We start from the raw sequence: 13,513 nt of genomic DNA, 5'->3' as shown, positions 1-13,513 counted from the left end.
TAATGTGAAATTTCATTCAGAGGGTTTATCTGCCTTGAAAATCCAAAAATCCATTAACTGTTAAAACAGTAGCAGCGGTTTAATCACCTCTTCGAATAGCTGTGGAAAGTTTTTTGTCCTACTCCTCTTTATTTTATACACTACCCTAAGGTCCTTTAAAGCGTAACTATTAACTGCCTGATGCAGTTTGCATAGTAAAGACAGACTGCACAAGGTAGTTGAATTTTCCTTACCATTTCACATTCCTCGGGATCTGCTACCATGCCTTTCATACCATAACCAGCACAGTCCTTGGCTAGACGACCTGCAAACTCCTCAGCTGTCCCTGTCTGGGAACCATAGAACACCACTACATTCCTTCCCTGTACCAAGATAGGATACAAAATAAGAATATACATGTACCCATGTTGCTTCCATTGACAGAATACATTTTCTTTGTTCTGGGTTGAAAAGTATTTCAGTTGTGTAAAGCTGGCAGTTAACTTAAACAGTGTTCCTGCATTCTGTACCAGTAGTAACCTGTTCTCCTCAAGGAACTACCAACTTATTCACAAGGAACTGTGGTGCAGAACCAGTGATTTCAGACATAATGTCTTTTGTCAAATAGTCACAGAGAACATAATGCCTTGCCCGGGGATCGAACTCATGACCCTGGGATCCATAGATCTGCCCTCACCCTATTGAGCTAAGCAGGTAAGTCAATGACTGAATAGAGAATATTGATAAATTCCTTACTAATTAATAATAACTGACAAACCTCCCCCACATAATTGGAGGTGGAGCAAAAAGCACTGAAGGACTGATTCATTTTTTGTGTGTTTTAAGCGTATAACAAGAGCACCGCAATGCGGAGCAATATATGCTCGAAGGTATGACCTTTGACCCCCAAGTGTGACATTGACCTTGAAGCGAGCCATCCAAAACATGCGCTCTGCACGTCATCTCGATGTAGTGAACATTTGTGCCAAGTTTCTTTAAAATCCTTCAAGCAGTTCAAGAGTTACAGAGCGGTCACAAAACAAAGTCATATGACCTTTGACCCTAAGTGTGGCCTTGATCTTGAAGCCAGCCATCCAAAACATGTGCTCTGCACGTCGTCTCGATGTGGTGAACATTTCTGTCAAGTGTCTTCAAAATCTTTCAAGGGGTTCAAGAGTTACAGAGCAGACACGAAATTGTTAACAGGCCGACAGACAGACGGCCACCAGTGTCATAACATAATAGTCCCTTCGGGCGTATAAAAAGGTCTAGTCAAAGTATAACTTTATGCTTAATATTCCTACACCATATGGTAAACATTACAATCATGTGAATACATATAATTATCACTAAATCTCAGTACCGAATGAATTCAAATACAAATCTTGTGAATGTTTACATAATGATAATGTCTGCTCTATTCAATATTTCAATATTTAAAGAAAATTTAAATCTGGAAAGATTATTTGAACTGCACTTACAGAATTCTTCATTTTATTGATAAAGCTGGGATCGTATGAGGAACTTCGCGCTAATGGCCTGAAATAATACAAAATAGAAATGTCATAAATAAATTAAACGTAACTATTAAAAAGATCACAAAATGCTTCTTTGATAAACCCTATAATATCAATGGTAATTTCCTATTTCCCAAAAACTCTTTATACCTGTCCCATTACAAGTTAATTTCACTTCAGAATTTAAGAAGCTAAAAGTTTGCCATTTCTAAAACAATATTCAAGACTATTTACTTTTATTTATAAAACAGCTAACACACTTTCTCTGTTATTTACAGATATGGACAATTAGCAAATTTGAAGAAAATAAAACCCTTGCAAAATTTTTTTATCTTACAGTACCCAGTACCACCCCCCCCCCCACAAAAAATGTGCATTTAAGTCACTTACTTTTCGAAAATAACTTTTTTTTTTTGAAAAACATTGTTTTTATTATTATAGCAAAATTTAAACCTCCTAACAGCCATTTCCACCACTACCCCAAAACATAAAAATTTCTGGTATCTCGAACTCTTTTTCATCTGGAATTGAAGCTTAAAAGTTAACTGATACTAAAGCTTGTCAACTGCTTATTATAACAAGAAAGATATTAAAAAGACCAACTCTGAAATGTTTAGGTAATTTTATTTTATTATTCAATCCACGACATACTACCGTATCTATCTATCATTATTGATGGATTATTCTATTTTCGATTTATGCGACACCAATATTGTCATCTTATTATACCAATACAATGTAACTTGTGTAACTGATACAGGTCTCTGAAGAGTGATAATCTCCTAACAAAGACAGGCATTAGAGAGGCTGCAATAATTATACACTTGTATTAGTTGTAAGGGCATAATTATGCACCTGAAAGATTCTATGGTCAGAGTGCATCAAGTCTCCCACATTAAGTGTATGCACCCATTAAATGTTCACTAATGGAGCTATGTTAAACCTAACCCTAACCTTTAGTCAGTATGTTGAACACTCAATACCTGCATCAAGTTGATGTTGGTGTAGATTCTATTCTATATTTCAACAAATAAACATCTTTATTAAATAAATAGTAGGGCTGGGACGATTTCAAAATTTTGAAACCGGTTAATCTTTTGTATGAAATCGAATCGAACCGGTTAATCGGCCACCATATTGAAAATGCTGTTTTCTTTCCTGACGACGGTATCAATTAAGGTACTTCCGCCATCTTGAATTTAGAGTGTCCTTCATTTGAGGTGTGAAAATATAGTGAACAAAAGCTTTCAAATGCAGCTGTTCCAGAGTACAAAAACAGCTCAGTTTGCAAGATCTGAAGTAAAAGTAGCTGTATAAAAAGTAAAACTAAAATTTGGAAATAAACAAAGAAGATATTTTACCTGTATTTTTCCAAATTTTTGGTTAGATTTATAAATCCTTTCAAAATACTTTATTAAAAATTCATGAATGGCAAAAGTTAGTTCAACGTTTCAGTTAGTGCATAGGAGAATTGTCTTACCGAATAGAACTAAACTTAGTACAAAATCTGTTTTTAAATCTGACTACCTCATGTACTAAAAAGGAAAATAAATCTGTACATATTGCTATTTTCAGCATACATAAAAGTAGTGCAATGTGCGGACAATGATTTTTCTATGTATGGCGTACCAAACTGCCTAAAATTGTAAGAAGTCTCAGACTTATTGTGAACAAGATTTGGCAACGATCCAAAATTCTTTTCAAGGATTGTGCAAGTATAAGAAAATTTTAATTTACTATTGTGGAATTTATGTACTAACGCGCTGCTTATCTCACGGAAAATTTGGTGGAAATGGAATTTTCGGCACTTCCTGCGGTAACTACCGAAATTACTTAACGTAACTTTCTCACACATACGTGATTGTATATTTATAAGTTATAAAAACAATCGCAATATTTGCGTTATCACGATATATGCAAATATTTTTAGACAATCTTGAAACATTTGGCCACAGTATTTCCGTATACTGGTCGGGGGGACAAGTTCGATGTGTATAATGATTCCTTAGAGGTTTCATGCGTCGTAAACTTGCCAATTTTAATCTTTCGACTTTTTATACAATATAAGAACTTATGCAGCATTTAATAAATCGCAGAAAAAAATGTGCAGCCAAATATGTTAGGAGGTATTACAATTTGTATACAATAGATAACCTAATGATTATTCACACTTTCATAGATTTAAACTGATATTCCTGCATAAAAACTTTTTTTTTTCACTGGATCCGCCCATGTATTAACGGGAGAAAAATTGTGTGCAAACAAGGTAATTCACGTGCTGGTAATACCCGTTTTTTATTTTTAAAAATGCTTTCCCAGGGACATATATGTAATTCTGCGCAGATTGACATCTAGTATCTGCGTCTTTTTCTTTGATAAAAACGTCTACTTGAAGCATTAAATATGCAATCTAAACCATAGAATGTTTTACTGTATCAGTAACTAACGAATACGCTGCCCACCCCCCCCCCCCCCACCCCTTTTAACACTGCGTCAATTCATATTTTTGTAGACAACCGTGAATTTTAAAGAATTGCGTATTTACCTGTGCGATTCTTTGTTTTTAGGTATTAAATTTATGATTTTGATAAGTATCAGTCTGACAGTATGTTTGATCTAATTTCTCGAAGAAATTATATAACCAGCTTGGAAATATGACACTACGTTCGTACTCATCCGTACTCCAATATAACTCGAATGTAAAGTTATTATTCTTAAAATTGTGATCGAGTCCAACAAATTGTGAACTGATATGAACAATTATCAATAATTTTATATTGTAATAATGAGAGATAAAAATCGCTTAAAACCCTTCAGGATGTGCTTTTGAAAGTGTTGTTTATTTCCAGGCCCTGGATACGGATATTTAAAACATGTTTACTGTTTCCAAGAACAACTGGAATGGTAAGTAAAAATGTACCGGAATCGTTAAGTCATCACATATGAAAACAATACATAAATTGTCGTGAAATATATTTTTATGCAAGAATAGCGACCTTCGGTCTCAGTCACAAACAATCCAGCGGGCTTCTGCAGACGTTAATACACACAAAATAGCGTGTATTATCCCTAAAATAAATGTGTATTGAAATTCCGGCATAGACAGAATGGACACTGACTTTACATTAGTGGTTACTGCGGTGTTGACAGCGGAAGCAGCGGTTCAGTACTAAGACTATCTACGAAACCAAGGACGAGTTCTTTATCTGAAAATTACGAACATTGGGATCAGTGTTCAGTATACACCTGAAAATAACAGACTTGCTGTTTGCCGAGTGCACACTTGTTTTCTATCATCGTTAATACAAAGTAAAGTAGTAAATATTCGTACATCTGCATAATCTCGTAAACACTTCTTTATTGTATGTTTTCTGAAATTAACAAATAAGTGGCTCAGCTGAGACACCATACTTTAAAGTAAATTCAGTTTATTCACCACGAGGTTCAAAATGTACGGGAGTCTCGTGATAATACATGCCTTTAATTTCACATGGTTGAAGTGTAAACAAATAGTTAAATTTGCTTCGTTTTATTTCTCACGGAAAAGATCGGACGGTTTTTTATATTGGAATAATTATAGAACATCTATGCATTTAAAGTTGAAAGTTGATTGTTTTCTACAGAACGTAAAACTGAAACAATTAAGCACTTTTACTTTTTTTGCAATGTTCCTCAGGTGAACTTTGACATTGTTTACGAAGAGAAATCAGTTTTGTGTCATCTTGAAATGCGTTGTTCGGCTGAAACGTATAGTTCCCGGAAAATATCTAAAATGGTTTATTTTGGGGATTTTTGTTTTATTTATAAATTCAACACAATGTGTAATATTTCCAGTTTTTGAAAATGATTAAAATTCAACTTTATTTTAGAAAAAGTTTCGATCTTTCAGTAATATTTTGTCAGCGGATGCTTACAAATTTTAAGTGAAACGGCTTTCTTGTCCAAGGGAGGTGTGTAAAGCGAAAAACTATCATTACACATTACGTTTATTCTTTAAATGTGAAGGATCGGTAACAGATTAAGGAGATCGGACAGTGAAAAACTATACTAAATGGATATCTCTAACCATGAATAAGGAGACATACATATTTCAGTAAGGAATCTCAGGTAAAAGAACAATCATATATTTTATTCCTTGAAAAAAACATGGCGGCAAAATATTTTAGAAAAACTGTGCAAGTGTTTTGCGCATTAGAATGTTTAACAACATTTTCTTGAAAAAGTAACGCTCGTATGCACTATTTTGGCATTTCTTTGATTTGAAAATAAATGTTTTATAACAATTTAGGTTGCATACGATACCGAAATTTTGCACCAAAAATGTTCACTCATTTTCTTCCAAAGCACTGTGGAGATAGGATTCAGCGTAGCTTTCATGCTCGCAAGTTTACCTACAGATATATCTTTTCAATTTTTATCATATATTTTTTGTATCCTTGCATTTCGAAAGCTGTTTCGAGGTTTCTGATTTTTCACATGGATTTCTAATTTCAATTTGCGGAAATACCTTAAGGTACTTCCAGCAGCTGATTACATTTGGAACTTAAAAACTTTATCCTTTGCAAACATTGTGATAATAAATAAGTCATATTTTGGTGTATTTTATTTTACACCTATCACGACAGACAAATTCGCGACTATCGACTATGTTCAATGAGTTTTAGCGGAAATATACCGCAGGGCTATGTGCTAGTCAAAGAAATGTATAAAGATAAAGTACAAATTGTGATGTTTATTGTCTGAGAGCGATAAGCGGTTTTGCAAAATTGAAACCGGTTTCACCTAGTAATCGAATCGGATCCGATTAACCGAGTAATCGTCCCAGTCCTAATAAATAACTCAATCTGAAGTCACTGTGGTAAAAGTTAGACCCTTACAATTAAACAGTGCTAGTCAAAATGTACATATATTTAAAAGTGTTTAATGTGTAGAGCCACATCAGACAAATTATATCCAGCGTTTATTCAGATAGAAAGTATAGAAGTGTTACTAGAAAAGTACCTTGAACAGCAATGTTGTTGACTGTAATATAGCTGACCTTGATCCCACAAAGTGCTTGTGCCAAGTGTGATCTGGCCTGGCAAAATCCATGACAGTCAAATGCACCAGTGCACATCAAGGTACTGCTTTAATGACCCTTTTTATTTTTTGTTATAATATCTACCAAAACTGACTATGTATAATTTTAGAAAAAAAATGACTGCAATCTGGTTTGAAACACCTAACTTCTTGACATATTGTGACGCCATAATGTTACTTGACTTCTGACATCATATTTGATTTAAGTCCCACCACTGAATATTTTTTTTGCATCCAATGGGAGCTATATACAGGATATTGAAATACAGTTGTATAAACTTCCGACAGAAATTTCATAAGTAAAGTTTTACCTAGATTTACAAGTATAATTCATAAAATCACAACCTCTCTATTTTCTCTCTAATTAGACAAATTCTTACTAAATTTCTTAATTAACCTCTAAAAGCAACAACCTGTTCACAACAAACACATTTCCATTTTTACCAGTGGTGTTCGCTCTAAAGAATTGCACAGTAATACAGTGATCACTTGTGCAAAGAGCCCAGCAGAATACTCGAGTTTTTTAAAGTATCTAAAGATAGAATATAACAAAACAGCCCAGGGACTATAAGAATTGCTTGACTAAGCCAGTATGTTCGTGCCACAGACGTTTGAGCAAGCGGTGTTTGACTGTACAGTACACACACACTACTAGGAAGTGATTTGGTACTTTTAAAAGTTATCAATCATGTAATGCATGACAAGGCATTATGTAAATGTGATGAAATAATCATATAGTTCCCTTTTTACATCATGAATGTACTCAATAAAAATTTAGGTAAGTAAGCACCTCTTATATTTACTTTTCTTTTCAAGGTTCAAATTTTCCCTTCCTCAAGAATATTCAACATAAATTTGTAAACATTTCTTATTAGAAGGACTTCTGTTAACCATTAAAATTTTTTAACCTGGCAAACAAATTTTTAAAATCTGACTACACACAAAAAGATACTGTAAGTGTACTTATATTAGCCCAGCTAAATTTTAGCGGAAACGCCTTAAATTGAGTAATTTGACTTATTAGCGCGTACTTGTATTAGCGCAGTATCAGCAGCGCTAAAATAACCAACTGACGGTATCTGAAACACCAATTTCCGATGTAATACGGTATGGCGAATGAAGCCTATTTATGCAATCTGGCTTATAACAGCCCATCAGAGTGTGAAAAACTTTACAATACTAAATGGCTGGCGGCTGACTGGTATTCGTAATGAAATCGACCTGGCCTGCAAATAAACATGCACAGGTCTACAGTATGACATAAAATCTACATCTGTTTAGATCAGTGTTAATCGGTATACTGTAAATTTGTACATGTATACAGTGCAGAATGGTGATAATTGTTTGTTTTCAAATTCACACTTGGTTTTCAAAGCAGTAAAATGTTATGGTGACACTCGTAATTAGCGCGACCAGAAAAACTGGCGATCTACTCCGAAGGTGTTATACACGATGTTTACGAACAATGGCGAAGGTAAAAAATGCAACTTAATTTGAAAATAGATGGCTTTTGCACTAATGTTCAAACAGGTTTAATTATTCTATTCAAAACTTTCAGCAGCATATTAGTTAGGAATGCAGCTTTTGTCATATTTACACAATAAATATGTATTTCTCTGTGTTTTATTGCATTATAATTACGATATTTTCAATACGATAAATGTTACTTTTTATTAGGAAAGTCTTTCATTTCTGTCTAATATTAGCGCTAGACATGAATTAGCGCATGCCCGATCCCGCTTATAGCGTGAAAATTAGTACTCCGCTAATATTAATACACTACTATCCAATGCTTGTAATCAAACTGCAGCCAGTTTAGGCTTTTTTTAAACTTTTGTATCCACGGTTTTAAACACAGATTTGAAATCAGTCTTGTTTTATCAGCATCTAATTGGCTGATCTGAAACTGACCAATGATAAAACTGTATTCTGGGAATGGTCACTAAACACAGTTTCGCACCCTTAGATCGTAATGTATCCTGATTATATTCAAAGAATTTAGTACCACAATATCAGCCTTAATTTTAGGTGCCTCAATACAGTAAAAACGATGTGTATCACACTCATGGGCCAGAAGCTGCAGGTTTGTGTCCCTGTAAGGTCAGAGCCATTTGAACCACAGGTGCAAGATGCAATCCCCTATATCATGTTTTTATTGATACAAGGGATGATATAGGGTGGAAAAATTCACCTGTAATTTAAACAGTCTCCAGAATCTTTTAGAATGACAATGTGAAAAATATGAATTCAAACTTTAACTTACGCAACAGTCAGCTTTTTAAACGTTGGTTGTTCTTTCTGTTTATTTTTGAAGAAAAACCAGTAGACTGCCATCCCTGCCATGAGCGAGAGAATGAAGAAATCCAAATTGGAAAAGTAAGCTCCAGATTCTGTTTCACTTTCTTCTGTCATTTTTGAAATTTGCTGTTGTTGATGTTGGACTGGTTTTCTATTTAGTAGTAATTATTTCCACTCTTTACTAATTTGCTCTGAAATTAAATTTAAGATCATAAAATTAGAAGTTAATACAATTAAAGAAGTCAAAATAAAACATATCACTCAGAGTTAACAACTAAATTTTTCCATTTAATTAAACCAGTCTCTGTTCATATCCAGTTACTGCAAAATTACTAATATTCATGGGGACTAATTCCAGTGGATTTTCTTGGTTAGAAGTGTCAGTAGAGATTCTGAAAACTAAATCCCAATAAACAGGCAATTTTCTATACATCCTATCCTTCAAATTTGAAATCCCCAAATTCAAGTCCCCATTCAATAATTGTCTTTGAAAAAAAACAACATGAAATTTAATGTAAACATGGTAAAACGTGTAAAAAATATAAACAATTTCAAAGAAATTACAGTGTAAATAAAAACATTATGTAAAATATCTCATACAAACTTAAACTGAGTAAAAAAATCCACAAGATATGTATATAATCCTATGTGCTTATTTGATTTCCTCTTCAATACAACAAGAAGATATAAAATGTATATTTACAACATAAAAATACTGTGCTGAAATATGACATTGTAAAGACTATAAACTAACACATACTTCATGCACATCCGATATTACGTGTACCAAGAGTGTACGAAGTTGAAATGAAGGTCATTTAAACAAATTACTAAATGTGTAAATATAGGCAATGACAGTATTTGCGTACGAAAACCAGGTCACGTATTCAGTGTAGTTATCTATATTTTCAGTCAGGTGTGTACCAATTTATAACCTTGAGTGAGCTATAAAATGACCCAAGAATGAACTTAATATTATATATTAACCTTTACCTTGTTAATTTCTAAAATGGACTGGTCCATCATTCAATTTGGGCAGTACCATTTATTATTTGAAGGGGTGTTCAATGAAAATTTACTGACTGAATACATTTTGTAGCAAACAGTGCAGACACTGATCAGCCTGCATGTAAATGTAAACGAAAAATGTCTCAAATTTACATAAATAGTAGGGCTTTTCATCCCTCTATCAAATTGGGAAATTCATATGCTATAATTTCCCAAAATGGCATTTTATTGAAACAGGGCTTTTCTTGTTTTTTACTTTTGCAACAGAAGTCAAAATTTGGTGGCTTCCCCGTGTGACTACAACTTGCGAAGTAATTTATAATTCTCAGATTACAAAAGAAACGAAATCGTTTTTTTGGGCTAAGTGCCCCCATAAATTGGGAGAGGGACCCAATCTGACTAAAGTACATCTCCTATTACGATATATACTTAGGATCTGAAGACGAGCTACTGATAGCCTCGTTCTGACGACCCTTCAGCTAGCCAATCAAAAGGCTTACTTACAATATTTTGCAAGCTTAAAAAAATCTATATTTAGCCTTGGTTTTTGATATTTACAATTCTTATGTCACACAATGTCAGATAGCCGGTTAGCTCAGTTGGTAGGGCACTTGCTCTGTAAGCGAGGGGTCCCGGGTTCGAGCCCTGGACTGACTGCATATTTTTCTTACTCTGACATTCGAACAAACAGTCTGATTGGTTCAAATAAAAATAGATTTCCGGAAATAAAAATAGCAATATTGGAAATCCAAAATATACAGAAGACGAGTGTGAATGGGTTCTTTCTCAGATCTTCGTTTAGAAGATCAAGTACTTTAGTCAGATTGGAGAGGGACCTTACAATGATGCTAGCAGACCAAGTTTGATGGAGATCCATCAAGTGGCTAATGAGAAGAAGTTGTTTAAAGGTTTCTCTATTTTTGGCACTTAAGCAGCCCCTAAAAGGGGTCAAGGGCCCAAATCTGAACAAACTTGGGGGAGGACCTTACAATGATGAATCAAATCAAGTTTGTTGAAGATCCATCAAGCAGTTCATGAGAAGAAGTCTTTTTTCTATTTTTAGCTCTTAGGTGGCCCCTAAAGTAGCCCAAATGCCCTCATTTCATTTGTGAATCTTGCCAGGATGCTACAGGCCAAGCGTGTGGTAATTCTGAAAAGATGTTTATGTTAATCACGTTAACTGTCGATTACAAAAGAAATTAAAACAAAATGAATCTAGTTAAAACAAAACCTAAAAATTTTGGAAATGAAACAATCAACAAGAGGGCCAGGATGGCCCTAGGTCGCTCACCTGAGAAACACACCATAACAGTGTAAACATGTTTGACCTAGTGATTTCATGGAAACAAATATTCTGGCAAATTTTCATTAGGATTGGACCCAAAATGTGGTCTCTTGAGTTTAAACAAGTATTTTCTTTGATATGACCTAGTGACCTAGTTTTTGACCCCAGATGACCCACGTTCAAACATGGCCTATATTTCATCAAGGTAATCATTCTGACCAAATTTAATGAAGATCAATTGACAAATACAGCCTCTATCGCATACACAAGTTTTTTCTTTGATTTGACCTAGTGACCGTCTTTTTTATCCCAGATGACCCATATTCAAACTTGACCTAGATTTCATCTAGGCAATTATTCTGACCCAATTTCATGAAGATCAATTGAAAAATACAGCTTCTATCGCACACACAAGGTTTTTCTTTGATTTGACCTAGTGACCTAGTTTTTTACCCAAGATGACCTATATTCAGCGTAACCTAGATTACATCAAAGCAATCATTCTGACTTAATTTCATAAAGATCAACTGAAAAATACAGCCTCTATTGCATACACAAGGTTTTTCTTTGATTTGACCTCGTGACCTAGCTTTTGACCCCAGATGACCCATATTCGATCTCAATCTAGATTACATCAAGGCAATCATTCTGACCAAATTTTATGCAGATCAATTGAAAAATACAGCTTCTATCACATACACAAGGTTTTTCTTTGATTTGACCTAATGACCTAGTTTTTGTTCCTAAATGACCCATATTCAAAATCAACCTAGATTTGATCAAGGCAATCATTCTGACCAAATTTCATGAAGATCAAATGAAAAATACAGCCTCTATCGTATACACAAGGTTTTTCTTTGATTTGATCTAGTGACCTAGTTTTTGATTCAAGATGACCCATATTCAAAATCTGCCTAGATTTCATCAAGGCAATCATTCTGACCAAATTTCACGAAGATCAATTGACAAATACAGCCTCTATCGCATACACAAGTTTTTTCTTTGATTTGACCTAGTGACCGTCTTTTTTATCCCAGATGAGCCATATTCAAACTTGACCTAGATTTCATCTAGGCAATTATTCTGACCCAATTTCATGAAGATCAATTGAAAAATACAGCTTCTATCGCACACACAAGGTTTTTCTTTGATTTGACCTAGTGACCTAGTTTTTTACCCAAGATGACCTATATTCAGCGTAACCTAGATTACATCAAAGCAATCATTCTGACTTAATTTCATAAAGATCAACTGAAAAATACAGCCTCTACTGCATACACAAGGTTTTTCTTTGATTTGACCTCGTGACCTAGCTTTTGACCCCAGATGACCCATATTCGATCTCAATCTAGATTACATCAAGGCAATCATTCTGACCAAATTTTATGCAGATCAATTGAAAAATACAGCTTCTATCACATACACAAGGTTTTTCTTTGATTTGACCTAATGACCTAGTTTTTGTTCCTAAATGACCCATATTCAAAATCAACCTAGATTTGATCAAGGCAATCATTCTGACCAAATTTCATGAAGATCAAATGAAAAATACAGCCTCTATCGTATACACAAGGTTTTTCTTTGATTTGATCTAGTGACCTAGTTTTTGATTCAAGATGACCCATATTCAAAATCTGCCTAGATTTCATCAAGGCAATCATTCTGACCAAATTTCACGAAGACCAAATGAAAAATACAGCCTGTATCGCATACAAAAGGTTTTTCTTTAATTTGACCTAGTTTTTGACCCAAGATGACCCATATTCAATCTTGACCTAAATTTCATCAAGGCAATCATTCTGAATTTCTGACCAAATTTCATGAAGATCACTATCGCATACACAAGGTTTTTCTTTGATTTGACCTAGTGACCTACTTTTTGACCCTAGATGACCCATTTTCAAACTCGGCCTTGATTTCATCAAGGCAATCATTCTGACCAAATGTCATGAAGATCAACTGAAATATACAGCCTCTATCGCATACACAAGCTAAATGTTGACAGACAGACGACGGACATCGAGCGATCACAAAAACTCACCTGAGCATTGCTCAGGTGAGCTAAAAATATAAGAAATATCTTAATTACAAACAATTACTTTTCAGCAATGAACTGGATGTCAATGATATAACCCTGCTGATTAGTTCCACAGTTTTTTATGGAATGTCCATGAAATTCCATGGAAATTTGACTCCAGACTGAGTATTTGGACAGATTTTCCATGAGTTAGGAAAGGAATATGTACTGTGTAATTTGGTAAAACGTGGGAAATATCTCCATGAACTTCCTAAGTTCTTAATTCTTTGGACATCCATGAACAATTTTCTGGAGATATTCAATGACTGT

At 34.3% G+C, this 13,513-nt stretch overlaps 1 protein-coding gene across 1 annotated transcript in view; it reads right to left on the bottom strand.

The window, feature by feature from the left end:
* Positions 1-233: 233 nt before the first annotated feature.
* The window catches only part of LOC128554671 (NADPH--cytochrome P450 reductase-like), a gene marked incomplete at its 3' end in the record, with an annotated part of 32,622 nt that continues 19,342 nt past the window's right edge, over positions 234-13,513 (bottom strand). The window contains exons 2-4 of the mRNA XM_053535979.1: positions 8,839-9,064; positions 1,461-1,518; positions 234-362 (exon numbers count right to left, since the gene is read on the bottom strand). Of these exons, the coding sequence (XP_053391954.1) occupies positions 234-362; positions 1,461-1,518; positions 8,839-8,987 (336 nt within the window). The remainder of the gene's footprint in view (positions 363-1,460; positions 1,519-8,838; positions 9,065-13,513) is intronic.

The sequence above is a fragment of the Mercenaria mercenaria genome, unplaced genomic scaffold (genome assembly GCF_021730395.1).
Source record: "Mercenaria mercenaria strain notata unplaced genomic scaffold, MADL_Memer_1 contig_623, whole genome shotgun sequence".
Classification (NCBI taxonomy): domain Eukaryota; kingdom Metazoa; phylum Mollusca; class Bivalvia; order Venerida; family Veneridae; genus Mercenaria; species Mercenaria mercenaria.
The sequence above is the reverse complement of the archived record's forward strand: the minus strand, read 5'-3'. Positions and strand labels throughout refer to the sequence as shown.